Raw genomic sequence first — 18,541 nt, 5'->3', positions numbered from 1 at the left:
TCTTTCCTCACGTGATTTACTTTTGACCAATCGTAGAGCAAGATTCTTAGTATGTGGGATATAATGGTGTATATACTGTGAGGTTTTGTAATCAACAAAATAAGAAATTGGCCCATTTTTGCTTTAAAAAAATACCCTCACATACATAGAAATGCGTAAATGGGACTACACTAGCATAAACCATGAAAATGGTAGTCCACAGCCTGTACCTGTTACTTGTCATATTTCGAATATGATGGAATTATGGAGAGCCATCCTTTTCAGGGCACATTTTTTTTTTATATGATTGATACTCTTCCACACTAACATAAAAAATTACAAAAATCACATATAATTTGTTTTCATCTTTTCCAGAACTCAACCTGTCTGCAAATTTGTTCTTGTTAACAATGTTTTAAGGTAAGAGCAGACAATATTTCCAAAAATATATTTACTACGTCATTTTTAGCAAAGAAATGTGAGGAGGACCTTACAATTTGATCTTATACCTTAATCAAACAAAAGAGAGCGAAACGAGACCGAAACAAATATTACTTTGACCTGACGGCAAAGATCGTGTCGGTTTGTGGGTTTGTCTGAGGTAAAAGTGCTCAGAGTTAACCATTTTTAAAGATATTGAGTACGCTTTTTTCAGTAAAAAATTGTAGGGGATGAGATCCAGGAGGGGGGCTTGGAAACCTGACCCTCTCACGATTCGCTTAGTGCTTTAAATAAAATAAAAAATCGTGTCCACATATCTTTCGCGAGAAAGTTATGTTACGAGTGGTGGTATTCTGAGCAAATTACTGAGGCCGGGTCAGATTATGTCCTGTGCTTAATATGGTTTTTAAAATTTACACTCTTTGCCAATACATGTAGAAGGATTTAGATGATAAAGGTCTGCCTTTTCAAACTTTATATCCCTAGTACTTTTAACCGTAAGAATGGCATCCAGGCCCCCCCACCCACCCCTTCCAACCCCCGCCCTAACCTCTCCTCCGATCCCCATTTGGGAACCTTGTAATTTGCCCTCCTTGTTTTCAAACTCGTAACTTATATTAATCATCATCATCTTAGCAAAGTTATTGTTCTTTCTTGATGGCATGTTGTTCAACCAAATTGAAAGCCCAGTCTCCGCAGTATCTATAATCATCTTCCTCTTCGACGTCATCAGAATCGACATCAGCGATGTCGTCATTTCACTGCTTGCATAACCTCTGCGATGTCGTTATGGTTGTTAGCTTTCCTCTCTCTTTGATGAGCGCAATTAATGGATTCCTCGTTAAAATTGTCTCAAGTCTAACAAGCATACTCCTCTATGATTTTGGAAACGTTTTCCTCCGCTCCATCCTCGTCCTTTTCATCTCGATCATCGTCGTCATCGCCGTCCTCGTCAATTATTTGTGTAGCCGCCGTCATTAGGATTACATGACGTGCCCGTTGACATGGTTTTCATGAAGCTTGCGTTACACATGTTTGCGTGTGTGCGTTGTGTACGCATCACACGCCCTTGTCGATTAAAGGCGAGATACCATTTCAGCTCTTTTCGCGCGCCTCCTTTCCTATACCATTGGATCCACGATGACCCTTGACACATGCCCGGAGCCTCGTACCAAGCACCCAAGCTATTTGATACATTGTACTATAAGGGGAAAAGATGAGAGAAAAGAAAAAAAATGATGTAATTATTTATTTATATATTCATTATTTATTCATTTAATGTTTATTTATTTACTTTTTAACCTGGAGGGGGGGGGGATCCAAACGAAAGTTGTTATTTCATAAGGGTTTTAAAAAATCAATGGAAATCTATAATCTACATTACTTTTCCGTACACAATGCTTATACTAGCAAATTGATTAATCATAAAATCGACATAACAGCTCCAATGCTGAATGGCTAATTTAAAGAAAATATATTCAATGAAAGCAATTACACACATCATTATCATCGTTTAAAGAAAAGTAAAAAATTATTATAATCATCATTATTAGGCCTATTATCATTATTGTTATTATCATTATAATTAGGCTCATTATTATTATTATTATTATTATAATTATTATTATAATCATCATCACTGTTATTATTATCATCATCATCACTATTATCATTATTGCTATTACCACTAGTGTTCTTTCTTTTGTTCTTCTTATCATTATTTGTATCATCATTGTCTTCATTATTTTCTTATCCTCATCCTCATAATTATTACCATGTTACAGTCATTTGTCAAACTGAAATGCAATATAACGTTAGCAATAGTAAAAGGGTTTTAGGATGTAACCATACATTTCAGCAATAATCTATTTTAAATCACCTACCGGCTCCGGGATTTGTGATGATGGGATTCCGTGAACGGAGCCAGCTTCGTCCATATGTATATATCTGTCGGCTGCTATGCCTTTTATCCGCGAGTACCCCGGTCCTATCGAAAAGATGTATAACCTAGCTGAAAGGAAGACAAGGGAATAATGTACTATATCATTAGTTATATGAACTATATACATTTTATAGGGATTACATATCGTTTTATCGTTAATCAACAAAGAACTTGGTACAAATAGATAACATGCAAAGATATATCACAATATATCATGCATGGCCCAGGGCAATGGGTTTGCAACATATAAACATACCAATACTCTTGCTGTACAGATACATATATCACATTGGCGTAATTCAACAAATGAAATAAAATAAATAAATGAATTAGGACACTTTAAGTAGACAAACTCCTTCATCATTTAGACATCTGAGAACAAAAACCTTTTAATCCTTTCAAAATATTTCATTGATTCATTTTGACAATTTTTAAATCATATTTTTGTGCGTTGATATTTATGTGACATACTGAAAGAACACATGCAGAACATAGTAACGCAACAAGAAGTCATATTATAAAAAAATAATAGATTAAGGATCATATATCGTCCTTACAGCATAATCTAAGCACTCATTAAAGTAGCAGTATAAAGTGTGTGGATTGCTTTTTAGTCCCCTACAATCCAATTTGATAATCGATGTTCTTTTTTCCACAAATGACACAGAAATATTGCTTAAACTAATTTAGCATCTCAAAAACAAAACAGTTAGAGTTATTTCCAACTCGACCCGAGACGTCACAATGCACAAAATTTGTCCACACGACATAATTCTACAAACAATTTCGAATCCTGACGCTTTTGACGATTTTTAATGAGTTGTATTAATATTCTGCTAAAGTCCAATGACTGAGGTGATCATACGATTCCTCTGGGCTTTATTTCATCTAAGGTATAGGCTTAGGATTATGTTACAATCGGGCTTTAAGTTAGGTTTAGGGTTGGAATCAAAGGTCGCAGGAGTACGTGTCGTATAGCCGACTCCGATTCTCAAATAAGAAGTCAAGCAAAAGTACAAGTCGAAATGCAGTAATATAATGAGTTTAATAAAAAAAAAAAAGACCTTCCTGCCTTGAATATTTTGCCAGCCGATTTAACTTATGAATTGAGGTGTCGCATAAACCCCACCGGAGTTGTAATGCATATCCGTTACTATGACCAGCTGTCGGTGACTTTCATAAATTTGAGAATTTTCACATCATATAAGTTACATAAAACTCGTCATGGTGCTTTCTACGAATCTAATGGACTCTACATCGACCAGACAATGAAGTCGGGATGAAAAATATGTTTCGAATCTTTCGAGTTCAACTTTCTAAAACGATTGTCATATCTCTATCCGTTAGTGGAGAAGAATGAGTTCTTGTAAATACTGGTTCAAAAAAGAAGAAAAAGTAATTTCTGAGATTTCTCACATTTTTCATTCCTATGTGTAATGATATCATAGAAAAGCATGGAGTTTTTCTAGATTCCACGATGCTGGAAATCTATTTCATTTTTTATGTATACATAGTTTTTTGTTCTTCTTTAATTTTAATATTGTTATTTAAGGACTTGTTAGTGTATTTTGCACGTCAAGATAATTTTGCCTAGAGGTGTTATTGAGCTTATGATCTGGACTGCTTTTCATTTTCCAGATGTATCAACCATGTTCGTAAAACGTATTTTTTAAAAGCCTGATGGAATTCATTGCTTCAGGTGTATCTGCTTTCCAATTTTAAATATGAATGTACAATTTATGTTCGTCTGATTTTGTACCTTTAAGAAAGGCAAATATAAAATATGATATAATGTCATTTGGAGGATTTGGGATCTAATGATGTATTCCGATTGAAACATATTCAACTTTCTGTTCTCTTATTCTCTTTCGATATATTTCTCTTGTGATTCACATTGCTCTGTGCCTAGAACCACTGACAGTGATGACGTCATAATCTATCCAGGGTAGGAGGCAGTGGCGTATACAGATCTTTCCGTCAGAAGGGGGAACAATCTCAGTTTACTATCATCCATGTATTCCATGGTAAGAACAAGCAATTTTAAGGACGCTAGTTTTCGTACGAGGGAGTATCGTCCAAAATTACTTATCTTGTGTACAGAAAGCAAACATGTTGAAGAGGTATATAACCCCCCCCCCCCCCTATGCAATCGGATCCTTATAACTACCAGTAATATAAAAGGTCGCTATGTTTTGTTTTCCTTGATCATCATACATCTGCCATGAGGGGTAAATCGCCCCCTTGCCCCTCCTCTAAATAGGTTACTGGTAGTAGGGAGCAGGCAACAAGCATTGGCAGGTGCATTCTTGGCTCCAGAGGGGCGCTGTTTCATATTCTCTCATACTCAAAAGTGATCCTTGACTCATTCACGCTGTTCTGCTATGCTCACTGTTTACTTGTGATTAACAATGGCGTATTGTCCCGGTGTGCCTCTCCTAATGTCTTTTGTTTTGGCTGGCATGCTGGGTTGGAGGAGAGAAATGAAGATGATCTTTACACATTCTTGCCTTTCCTTCAGTGGTTATGCTGTTTGGGGATTTCTGTGAAAGTTGGTTAGAGCCAAAATAGGGGTTTTGATAAAGGGATGTGGGAGACAATAGATGGAACGGATGAGCGGTAACACCTGCTCTGATGGTAGAGAACAGCTTATTGACAATCATATAATTGTAATAGAATATATATATATACATATATATATATATATATATATATATATATGTATATATATATATATATATATATATATATATACACACACAAAGGACCAGTATTAGCAATGACCCTGAAATAACTACATTGTGAAAAGAAATGATAGAAATACAAAATAATGAAAAACCTAGAGATCACATATGCACCATTGTTATTTCTTTTGAAAAATATCGTGTGTATATATATATATATATATATATATATATATATATATATATATATATATGTGTGTGTATGAACGCATATAAATTCATTTATTATTTATCATTTATTTATCTATTCATATTCATACATAATTATGCATCGTTTGAATTTCTTCCCAAGTCATTTTTTAAACAAAACTTTTCTTTCACCTTTGAGCCGGTCATAATTTTCTCCGTCTTCTGTATGCTCTCATTGTAAAGAAAGACAATAGATGAGCAGCATCATTTTCATTGTTATCTATTATAGCGATCAACCTAAAAACCTGATCTCCTAATACCAAGAAATTTTCAACGAACACAAATATTTTACCTGGAAAAAATAGAAATCTGAACTATAAACAAACACAGGCCCTTTCCTAATTTCTTGGAAAACTAAGATGATATTTTGCACTCGTCTGATATTATTCTGCCATTCCATGACGTAAATTTGATCATTTTTAAAAACTGGAAAGTACATGCTCATTAAACATCTAAATCATTCATACCACTTGAAAATCTTATATTTGCTTGTGTTTTTCGTAACTCAAGAATAAAAGGTGGGCTGGTTGAATTAGGTCATTTGTTGAATACGTTCAGAGGTAAACTTGAATATGTCACATTCTCAAAAAAACGTAAATCAGAAGAAAGCAATTTCTCACATACTTACAAAATTACAAAACTAAGGGTATGAAAAAAAATTATTTGTTAACTGTATGCATGGTATAGTTTTGTGATAAACGTGAAAATAAAAGGAAGTGGAGAAAAAAATATATAAAAGAAACAATAGACGAGGAATTTTGGGAGTAAGAAAAATAACATAGGAAATACGCGGCTCTACAAAGTACAATACAGAGGATGTTATTTCGTGTATTACTTAAAATTGTTGTTTACTCTTGGAATAAAAAAGCACACATTTCAGAACCTTTATGAAAATATATACAAGGTGCGGCGTGTGATTTGTATGATGATGCATTGTTTATCTTATGTTTTTGCCGGAACTTTCATTTTTAAACTTGTCAATCAACTCCCATTATGTTTTCAACCCCACACGCACACGCACACCAACCCACCCCGCACTCAAATTTTCCCGGCCCTGTTTTAAATTAATAAAAATAAGAATATTCCGCTTCGTATTTTGTCCTACATTTTTTAGCGTGTAGCAAAGTGTGATATTAGGTCCCTATATATCCTACCAAATTAGCATACTTGCTTCAGACTCTTAATTTAATCTGACTTATTAGTTTTCTGTTCGGCGTTAATCCAAGGGTTTATTTTGTATGTATCTTATATCAATTAGAAACCATCAAACTCTTGGCAAGAAATTCTTGCCAAATCACAAATGTTTCTCATGCCCCCTCTTGTGTTACACAAAAATCCACCAATTCCGAAAGAAATGTATTTATGTAAAAAGTAATTGGCTCTGCACCAAAAATGATACAGCCAGATTCTACAAATTTAATGAAAAAATGGAATTCCAACCACAAAATGTAGCCCAAAAATGAATTACTAAAAACAATAACATAGTGCGTTCCATATAGAAATCTTGGATGAATTGTGTTCGCAATTCTTGGATAATAATGGGAATATGTCAAGTTGGTCAATATGCCAGGATGTTTCTAGAAGCTCTTGAGGCTTTTGCCTCTCTGACTTTTGTGTGATCAATTTACCAATTTACCTATTTACCTAGATCTATATTGGTGGTGGTTACTTTACCTGAATAAAAAAGCACAAATGCTTGTTAGTAAGCAACCAGAGGACCGACGGCCTAAAGGTTTATTCCGAGAGACCTGGTAATGAGGATTAATGCCTCACCAAAGGGCACTAGCGCATCGCCTTGGTTTCGAACCCGGGTCGCCAGATTACGAGACCACTGGTCTACCGACTGAGCTATTGCGCCTCCTCAAGGGTATTGATACCACCTTCTATTCTTATTGGGTGATAATTTTATATTTCATCTTATTTCACGTGATTTGAAGAGTACCGCCATCAACAGGTTGCTTATGCAGATTCACATAAATCAATTATTTTAATTTCATGAAATAAATCTTATGATGGTAAAAAAAAACTATACAACATTACATAAAACAATTTATTTGAGAATCGGTATGGGTAATCAAACCCGGTAACTTGGTAAACTCCAGAATCACTTCTAAAACGTCTGGTGAGCTTCAGAGCATTCAAAAATTACCCCGTGACTTTAGTCTTCCTAACGCTGTCAGGGTATAATTATTTATATGCATGCAATTATCCAAATTAATCAATGAAATACAAATAAATCGCTTTGTGTATTTCCACGAAGGCATCTAGTTATCGGAGGCAATTCGATAGATAATCTGGACCAAGTAGATATATATGATTTACTCCATGTCTCTTTACTAGTAGGTTATCAACATACATAGTTGATGGATATCCTTGTTGCTAAAAAGAGGTCACACAAAATATAGAACAGCTTGCATTATCAATAACGAGTATATTCATTCATTTTTTTTCCATTCCGAACGCGCCCTTAAATCATCGTCAAAAGATAAAGAGAGACTGTCGCAGTTGCGCTAAGCAATTTAACGTACAATGCCACCTCGTTTGTTTAAATAAATACAAACCTGTGAAACATTATTGTTCTACTGTTTAGTTTCTCTCCCACCATTCTATATTATTGTTCTTCCTGTATACAGGGCGTGTGCGCCTATATGGGCGGACACCAAATTAATTAGCTAATGACCATGTCACGTCCATCAAGCGTGGTTTGGCGAAACATTTCATATTCTATTGTTGGCAGAATGGTATACCGAGTGGAAAATGTCTAAGTGATTTCTTCATTGTTTCCATATATCCGTCCAGGTTTCTACTACACGGTGTCTCAACAATAGCATATATCAATTTCACTTTCAAACAATCGGCATTCCATCTTGTTATTACAAAGAGGTTGTCGATAAGAGAAGAGATGGTAGTACTCTATGCACTTGATGGAAGTGTTATTAATTGCGATTCTGTTAATTATTCTATCTTAGAAAATTGTAACCGCTGCCTTCTTCTCAGAAGAACAGAACCCAATTGGTTTAAAATTGATTAGTTTGAATCGTATATAGTACAGGTGACTGGTCCCAGTCTTATGTATTTCACCAATTGTTGCTTTTTTTACCCGTTGTGGTTGCAACAATATCCAGCTTCATCAGGATTCTCTTTAAAGCCCCTCTGTACTACTTATAGCTACTTGCGCCCTCTATACAGCAAACAATGCCTAATCGGTGCCTGTTGGTCCCCCATGATCCCTTTTCTTACGTTAATTGAGAGCTGATTTGAGATAAGATGAGAAAATCACCGATCAGTGACCTTGCAGGGAGGTTAAATCCCTCTGGCCAAACTAGTGCAGACGGGCTTTAAAGGGGAATTGTTCATATATTTCATATATAAAGCTTGAAATGAAAACAAAACATTCCCGAGAGTTTTATGAAGAATGGACAGAGTTAAGTAAGAATATGAAAATAGATAAGAGCAATTGAATTCCATTCATAAAATGGTATATAAAACTTAGAAATTAGACATATCACCTCAACTAGAGGTGCAATTTCAAAGACATTCATATTCATACACCATAGTCACAACAAGCTTCATGCATTGCGCCTAGCTTTGAGACTGATATCCCAATATATGTACACGTTGATAAGGACCTTTAAAACAACGGCTCCACAGTTTGCCAATTGCGCGACAGGTGGATTTAACAAACGTCATACATGACATGTATCACGCGATGATTCTAGACAATAATTGTCAAAATTCCTATTCAGAATGAAAGTTCGCTTGTCCGTGTGGGTTTGTTGGTTGTAGTATGAGAGATAGAGAGAGAGAGAGAGAGAGAGAGAGAGAGAGAGAGAGAGAGAGAGAGGGGGGGAGAGGGAGAGGGGGAGAGAGAGAGAGAGAGAGAATAATTATGAGAGAAAACAAAACCTGTAAGAGCCTGTATAGATTGGTGGGTCTTTTTGAATTATGAATGAAAATCATTTTATCAGGCCTTACCTGTGACTGATGCAAATATAATTTATTGATTCATTTGCTCTTAAACCCAGAACACCCAACAAATCTAGTTATGAAACGAATGTCGTGCGACCAGGTTGGCATCGGCTCTATTCGGATTCAAATCGGATGCAAATCGGAGAGAGTCGTGCGACGTCGAGACCAGTGTCAAATCGGCTTGATGAGGTGGCCGATGAGGTCTCATCGGAAGCCCTCGCAGTGCAACCCTTAATCTGATTTCAAAATTTGCCCAATTTTATCTAGCTGTTCTTAAAAACGTCATGAAAATAGCTAATATCACCACATTTGTATTGATAAAATAAAGCATACATATTGCAGTTGTCTTAAAGGTGCTGTGTCCCATTTGCAGGCCAAAACCTGAAAAGGTTAAATTCCAACGGCATTTGAAACACAATACTAATTTAGAACTTCCCTCAAAACAAAAAGGCTTGAAAATGGCTTTTAGTGGGAAAATAACGACCATTGGTTGTCGAACCGACTTAAGTGATTGCAATCATCTAAGTAATAGTCTGATTTTCAGACCCTTTTACCGAATGGTCGTACGTTTTGTGCTGCACAAAGATTCAATGAGTTTAATTTTGGCCATTACAAAGTATATTATTAAGTGGGTTATTAATGTAAACAAATAATGCTCATGTACCTGTTACAGCTCATTTTATGTATGTTATTACCAAAGAAAAAATATGTCAGTCAATCACTCAATAGTGTCTGACAGTGACGTCTAGAAGGTAAACGGTTTCCTTGTCTAATTTGAATACTAGGATACTGCTAATGTTTAAATTTCACAGATAGGACATACATCGACATATTCATAATTTCTGCAAAGTTCTACATAATTTGTGGTTGGCTGCAAAAGAGACATAGTATCTTTAAATATAGAACATAATACATCAATTAAAAACCACAAATCATGTGCGTTCCAATGGGGACGAACAGTATTGTTTCTTCAATAAGGCGAACCATGTTTTTCTAATAAGCGAATTTTTATTTCTTCTTACCCTGAGCGAGGCAATTATTTTTCCAAATATACAATTAATAAGTAATAATTCACACCCTTACCAAGTTTTGTAATGTTTTAAGTCTGTGGAAAATTGAAGTTTACTTCTGAAAGAATTCAACAAAGGCCATAACTCAACCAGTCTACCTGTCATTTTTGAGGTATACGAAATACACAAGACAGATTAAATTTGCGAGGGGTATAATGAATCGTTCAGTTGTTAACTATACAGCACATTAATACCAATCATCTGCTTGCCTCGCTTGGCCGGCGGAACATGTTAACCCGTTATCATGCCCTTATAGGGGAGGAGAATACAAGCCATTCTCATGGTCATTAATCGGTGCATTAACCCAAACAGCTTGTGGTTTGGCATGAATATAAAAGAGAAAAAATGAAATGTTACGAGTGACTGAATGTCAATACGACACGAGCGCGTTTCTACAGAGGTTCATGGACATCTCTAAAGAGACGTTTCGATTATGGTAAAGATGAGGAAAAAATGGTAAGCCCATTGCTTTCGTTTTAATCCTATTTATACAAGTATAGTAGGAATATTACATGGATGTGATCGCTCTTGAAATGCCATCATATCCCAATTATGATTAGAAAAACTTATAACAATTTGGACCAACTTTAGATGCTGTTTGTGCAGTCCAATATACCTGTATATCTGAAGTGCTTTTTTTGAGTCAGTTTGTTATAATGCTGATGTTTTCCAAAACCTGACATTACACATTTATTCTTATCATAAGTCCCTACATAGAAATCGAACATTCCCAATAACATGTAATTGATTTTTCACCATGCAATCGCTTGGCAAGTACTCACCATTATCTTTACCGGATGTTTTTGTTTCCATTTGTGTTATGCAAATACAGTTTATCTAATATTTGTGCTTAAAAACCTCTACAATTGTTTTGATAATAATGTTAATTTCTACGTGTGACTATTGAACCGGGGTAATAATAATATTTACTGTGGAGCGCTAGGAGTGTCAAGTCTGACAGAAATGAGCGCTATAGAAGAACCGAAATTTATTATATTACTAATATTACCATCATTATTACTAATATTATTATTAGTAGTAGTAGTAGTATTATCATGGTTATTAGGTCTTTTTTTAGAACTTTCCATTGACCTCATAACAGATGTGTAAGTTATTGTTTTGAAAAATTAAGCGTATGACCCGGACTAGTGTGCAAATCTTGACAATTATAAACAATAAATTATCAAGGCAATATCATTTCATGTCGATATCGACATCACATGGTGTAGATTTAATAAAATAATTTGGTAGTAACAAATTTGGAAGAAATAACTATGAGAGTGGGTAATGTTGAATTTTATAATCAGAAAATCTTTTCTGTTGTTATCATCATGGCCATGGAGGCTTGTGTACGGGGGCCGTTCCGGTAAAAATGAAGGGAAAAAAGAACTCCGCGTTATAGTAAAAATAATAATGTCAGATTTTTACCTTAAATTTTGGTGTTTATTTCATTTTTGTAATGACAAGAAGACCACTTACAGGTAATACCGACCAAATTTATACCAAATGGCTGCTGGTAAATCAATTCAGCAGAAAGAATGAGATTTCATCCAAACATTACTGTCACTGATTGAAATCCTATTTTCGTATGTACCAGTATATTTGTCCTCCATACGCCATTACACTTTTATAGGGATAATGAAATACGTCCTCGCTGATGACGGCAATCATTCCCTCATTTTCGACGCCAGCCTACCACTAATGTGTATTCGCCATTGATCTCCGTCACGTGATCAATACAAAAGTGGCCAATCAAGGGCAAGCGTTGATCGAATGGAAAGTATTTATTGATCAATGTCACATTGCGTGTGTCAATGAATCATTTTCTTAATGCACTGACGTAAAAATATCCACATTGTGGACGGTTGGCTGTCTGTATACGATTTTATACTAGAAGCATAGATTGAATCTGCAGGATTTCGATAGTGTACAGGAAGTAAGGACACAACCACTATCGTGACTACTCCAGCTTTAACAACAAAAATGAATAAATACAATGCGGAAGAAAGTTATGCTAGTCAAGTGCCATAATCAATAGCCTGTATAAGACCACCAATGTAAATCGTTCTCAGGCACTTGAGCCCCAGGAAAGGATTCGAACCAGGTACCTTTCATATATGATAAGCATGCGTGCGTAACCAAAACTACAACCAGTTCCGTATAAAGTGTGTTGGGGGGGGGGGGGCAGGGGTGTTGTTAATAAATTTCAAATGCTACTGGGCGTTTTACAGAATGACTCGTGCGTACCTATGACACACGCTGTTTTAATCCGTCGTAATAATCATGAAGCAACTGCATGACTTGGCAAATGCACAACTCATTCCAAAGTGACTGTATGTTTACAACACCAGCCGAACACGCGCCAAAATCAATGAACAATTTTAACAGCCACGCGCAACCACCTGCCACTCTGCGAAGTTGGGAACTATGAACTATTCTCTTTTCGTCCTTTCTTTCTGTTTGATCAAAAGCGATTTAGTCATGCGGAAAGGACCCAAATCGTGACGCAGCTCAGATCAAATAGAAAACACTGCCATGAGGTTTATAGCTGTTGTTTATACACGTCCTCGGTTAGATGGTATATCATCTGATCATAGGAATAATGAAATAATTCAGTCGTTACCATGTCAATAATTGACAAAAGCATGTCCAAAAACAATACATGGTTAATTGAAAACCTACAGAAACCTTTTGAAACTTAATATACCATATTATAGTAACACCAGGTGACGAACACTATGTGCTGTCGTGATATTTTAACGTAATTAGTTTTCTTAAGTATTTGTGAGATTAAGTGATTTCTTAAAATGTGCCTAGAGCATAAAATATACAAAAAATATTTGAAAGCATCTTGAATGATTGCCTTGGTAGTATTCGTTCGCTATTTTGGATTTTGTACAGCTATTTATGGGTAGAAACATTTCAATATTGAATAAATCTACGTCATTGTTAACCATAATCATCGATGCATGCATGATATAGACATCTGCTTCTGTAGCATTTGACGTACGGAGGCGGCAGGTGTGTGGAGGAGCTGTCAGCTCATTCATCAATTTTAATCTATGACTCCGACTCTCTCTCTCTCCCTCTCTCCCCCTCTCTCTCCCCTCTCTCCCTCTCTCTCTTCTTCTTTGTATCTGCCTCTCTGTGGAACTCATCATAGTTTTAGATTCCAGATTTTAAGGCATATTAATTAGATTACATTATCGCAAAGACATTCGGGAAATATTACATAAAGAAGTCATGTTCCGATTACGTAATAAACGTCATCGCAATATTCGCACATTTCATTACGTGGTTGATAAGACAATTGGAATTGTCTTAATTCGATTTTCGAAAGTCTTTTGGTCGCATTAAAACGTCAAGAAATTATTATACGCCTCTTTGGTTTGCTACGGAATTCTTATGTCCTTAAATTACAACCGTAGGATACACTGATGATTCTGTTTTTTATAATTATTGTAGCTCAAATACTAAGAAAGCAAGCATATGCTTACAGTCAAATAATAAGGGGAATTACAGCTTCAAAGACCTATCCAATATTGTACTAATACATCGAGACAGTTTCGAATCCGTGTCTTACGATCACAAGACTACTGCTCTACCACTGAACCATCATGCATCACTCTAGTCCTAAACTAAATACTCACAGTTCTGTCAAAAGATGTTTCGTCAAATAGTGCATTTTTCAAAGATGCAAGTACATTATTTGGCTAAACTCTTGAGAATCTTATTCATAAATAATTGTATTACCTAATCGGAGTTACCTGATTAGAGTTTTGAGGAGACCAAAAGAATTGGAATAATATAACCACATTTCGTGAAAGATGTTCATGAAAATTTCATTTTTGAGTACTGCTTTTAGTTGGTGCACTAAGAGTGAAGTAAATGCTATCTCGGCAATGCCACATGGGAAAAACGTGAGAAACCATATAAAACTAATTCTTCATCATTAGCCAAGGTATAAAAGCCAGTCTCGAACCCGGTAAAAGAAATTCCTTGACTGCTTGAGTGTATTATCGTCTAATCATTAAAGTTTGGCTAAAGTGGGGTTAATCATGTCCAATGTATTTTGAAAGGAAATGGACCGCAATGTTCTATATTAAGAGAAAAGGTTATCATTATTACCCGTGATTACTGCAGTCCATACAGACGAACTCGCTGTGATAACTAAACTTTGAGTGACAGTAAAACGCTTTCTCAAGAAATAATTGTGTCTATAAAAACTATATATATATGGGCAAGTCCATGCTATATATCTGTCCACTACGATACCACATCTTTATCTGATTGTGGTATCAAGCTCATAGCCGTACTAGAGCTTGGATCAGACGCATTATCGAGTAAAATTACATTTTTGTTGTCTATTCATGTTCACACTTTCGTAATACCATTTCATTATACCTGGTGATACATGGCACTTTCCTTGACCTTGCCCTAGTGTGGACTACTGAATTACAAGTGATAATGTATAGGCAAGTCTAAGGAATTCGGTAATTTTCTGTCACATACGTTACCAAGAATAACGGAAACTGAACAACAAATGACATCAAAAGTGTTACTTTCCTTGATACAATGTATTTTGTCTGATCAGTAGCCCTAGTAGTGCTACCCTGAGCACCCTCTTAGACATAATACTAGTCACCTTGATGTAGTCGCTGATGCGCATGGCATACATCATCATCCTTTAATATCGGATTTCTAAAAATGAAATCGATTTCAATCTCGTAAAAACTAAACAAAATCAAAGAGAGATGCATTTTGTTGAAGAGAGACAGCTCATAGCTTGAGTGATTGTGTCACCTCTATTTTTGTTGTTACGTGGCTTTACTTTCGACATCTAACTACACTTTGACTGCGTGAATAAGCAACGCGTCATGTATTAACCATCATCAAATCAATTTCACGATGCAGAGATTGGTGAATGACGGACTGACTCACATTGTGCCACCAAACCTTTTAAGTGGCAGCGTTACCATGGTAACCATACACAAGGAAAATCACCTGGATTAGGATTGATGGGAGGATGGGACCTGTACAGAGTGCCTCATAAAAGTTTATTTGAGTCCTCTGTTCATCGTTGGTTGTATATTCCATCTTCTTCTTCTATTTTTTGTTTGTTGAGGAGGGGAGCATGTGCTTTTTTCTAATTAGTATCTCATGGAGGTGTCGTGGTATAGTGGTTCATTCACTAAACTCTCAATTCGAGGGTTAAGGGTTCGAATCCCAGCAAGGCACTAATATTATTTGGCAATTAGCATTAATTCACAATTGCCACTCTCCACCAAGATGCAAACTGATATCTGATAATTGTTTGGGTAATAATTGCAAGGAACTCAGGGAGATTGCATTGAGGCTGTCGAGGCTTTCATTATTATTAGAGGTATTAGGTATCGTTCAGTAAATTCTAGTAGGTGTTAAACGTTCCTCCACAACAAGAACACAAGTATCAGACATGTTAGCCTTAAGTTTCCTGTGAGATTTTACTTTCTCCATATTTCAAGTAATTATCTGTTGAATAATCAGCAGTAACTTAGAACTTTTCTTTTTAAAGCATTGAGGTACCATCTAATTATTTTTTTAAACACCGACGATAGAAATCAGTTCAAAATGTTATAGACAAAAAGATTATAGGCCTACTCATAGTGACATTTTGATAGAATTTCTTTGAAATTACAACTGTAGAGTGTAGACAGTTGTATCAAGGAAAATAAATAAAATCCTTGCTGAGCGTGAAAACTTTGCTAAAACGTTGTTCAGATTTCCTAGAAAAAAATTAAGGCGCGTTAAAAAAAAAATATATATATATATATATATATATATATCATACAGATTGGTTAAACATATGCAACTACTTTCACGACTCTGTCCAAAGGTCAAATACCACCTTCTGTCCACCTAATAATTGCAATTGTCATTACCCCATCAATGCCTGTACCAATTTACACCTGTGTCGAGAGGGACTAAAAGTGTGCAAAACATCTTGTTCAAAGATGTTAAGCATCAAGTGAGGATCGAACCCGTGACCTCTCGTATGAGAGTCAAGCGACTTCAACGATATACCACAGTGCCCCCCAGATAGGTGTGTCTCTCATCCCGGTGTGTTTATATTATTCACAGTGATTACTTACTATATATATCATCACCATCCCACGTTGTTGTGACCAGACCGCTGGGATCCACCATGATGTAGCCGTGAAAGACATGAAGGACTTGGCACCCTTCTGACTCCAACCCTCTCCTCCTCCGGCTCCTTAAAGACGTGTCGTTACCCCCCTGCGCCGAATCCGTAAGATTCTCATGGCATTTCCTGATGCGCAACAGGTTGCTGATATTAAAACCACGTAATCTGTTCTTATGTAACCTAGGATTGTCATGGGTGTTAGGTACATCGTTTGTTCTATTCACATGGACATCGTCTTCCAGATATGATGACGATGATGATGATGACCACGACGATGACCACAATGATTGTGATGACGAATTAACTTCGCCTGAACTGTTTGATTCATTAATGGTTAATGATAAAGGCGATGATACATTTAATCCCTGATAAGTTGTGATTGAATTATTTAAAATGTTAGCACTGATAATATGTTCATCTTCCATCCGCCGTCCTGACCAGAGAGCGGTCCTACTTCTTCTTCTTTGAGGTAAATTTTTTTTAACGTTCGCAGTAGTTCTCTGTGTCATGGGTGCTTTAACTTGTGACGGTGAGATCGACCCCGTGTTTATTAGAGAGAATAACGTCCTTCTTTGTCTCCTCATTAAATCATTGGTAGGTCTTTTCAGAGATTGACTCCGTAATCCATGCGTTACAGGGCTCTCCTCCTTGCCCAACGACCATGTCCTGGATTTAATCCCTTTAGAAAAATTCCCCTCCTTGACATCGCGATTCGCCATCGATTTCTCCAAGCCTCTCAAAACTGTTTCATCGTGCACTGTAAAGTTCTTTCCCAAAGTATCGACGACTGTTGATACATCCCCATCGTTCCTTCTTCCTGTTGTCTGGGTTGACTTACTAAAAGTTTTGGAGTTGCTAGGGTTTAGCGGCAACCCATTGGCAAAGTTTGGGACCACCATGAGGGTGAAGAAAGCCCGGAATACACCTCCCCACCCGAGCGTTTGTTTCACCTGACGCATACTCTCTCGTCTCCAAGTACACACCTGTCCTTGTGTTTCAGAGAAGGACGAAGGGGGGGAAGAGCTTTAATGCTTGGTTGGTCGGCTGACTTCAAACGTTTCCAAATAACACCTCACGTGTGATATGGTGTGCAGGCTAGCCAACAGGACTCAAGGCCAATATCACTTCGGAAATTCACACAATGACAGCACCACAACGGAGTCAAACAGTGAATACCCTAATGCACAGATTGTGAGTCAAAGTACATCCAAAATTCAGGAAAAATTAACCGCTATCTTCCTCTCTCTCCAATTTTGCTATCAGCACCTGCCAGCAGACGTGATTGTCGTGGAATGATGATGTGAAGCGAACGAGTGACATGACTTTATAGTAACTATGCTCAGCGTAGGCGACCACAATATTGATTGATTACCAATGATTGGTAATGAACGAAGCTCTCGAAGATTTCGAGGGTGTTTTCCAAGTCGGTGCCATGTGAGACAGGGGAGTAACGTGATAATAGACATGTTTTAGATCGCGTGTAGTGCGCCACACCAGTCGACCAGTGTCCGTTCGAATCCTCCCCACCGGCCTACGCATATCAAGCCATGCCTCAAACCCCCGCGTTGACGGCGGCCAGTCTCCGTTTGCGTACACCAGTCCAAGCCACATAAAATATTATGATAGAGAGAGAGAGGCAGAGAGACAGAAATGGTTGAGTTTCCTAATAGATATAGCCGACCTTCATACCAGGCCTTGCAGCCTTTCGACGATTCGTACCATAACCCACCCGCGACGGCAACTATCTACCAATTGTCATCTCCAATTTAGATTTTTTTTTTCTTCTCCGTGACAACTAGACCGAGTCAGGATTGCCGCTGGAATGCTGCCTATTGTTCACGTCAATGTTGAGTCGTACGCCTATTCTACCCACCAGCTCTCCGCAGGCTCGCAATATGAATAGCATTGGATCATAAATACATTTATTTCCCAAAACATGTATTATTTCGCTAAAATCCAACCAAAATAATTGACACTCTACTGTATGTACTGCCTGCGGATATAATTAATACAGATCCATATCTAT

The 18,541-nt window shown here is 36.7% G+C and overlaps 1 protein-coding gene across 1 annotated transcript; it reads right to left on the bottom strand.

The window, feature by feature from the left end:
* Positions 1–969: 969 nt before the first annotated feature.
* LOC115922323 lies at positions 970–18,263 on the bottom strand. Its single transcript, XM_030981082.1, has 3 exons — positions 16,463–18,263; positions 2,304–2,431; positions 970–1,621 (listed from the first exon to the last, which is right to left on the bottom strand). Exons 1-3 carry the CDS (start codon positions 17,472–17,474, stop codon positions 1,373–1,375), a joined length of 1,389 nt encoding a protein of 462 aa, XP_030836942.1. The 5' UTR covers positions 17,475–18,263; the 3' UTR covers positions 970–1,372.
* Positions 18,264–18,541: the final 278 nt, after the last annotated feature.

The sequence above is a fragment of the Strongylocentrotus purpuratus genome, unplaced genomic scaffold (genome assembly GCF_000002235.5).
Source record: "Strongylocentrotus purpuratus isolate Spur 01 unplaced genomic scaffold, Spur_5.0 spur5_scaffold_11, whole genome shotgun sequence".
Taxonomy (NCBI): Eukaryota; Metazoa; Echinodermata; class Echinoidea; order Camarodonta; family Strongylocentrotidae; genus Strongylocentrotus; species Strongylocentrotus purpuratus.
This window is presented reverse-complemented; position numbering and strand designations above follow the sequence as displayed.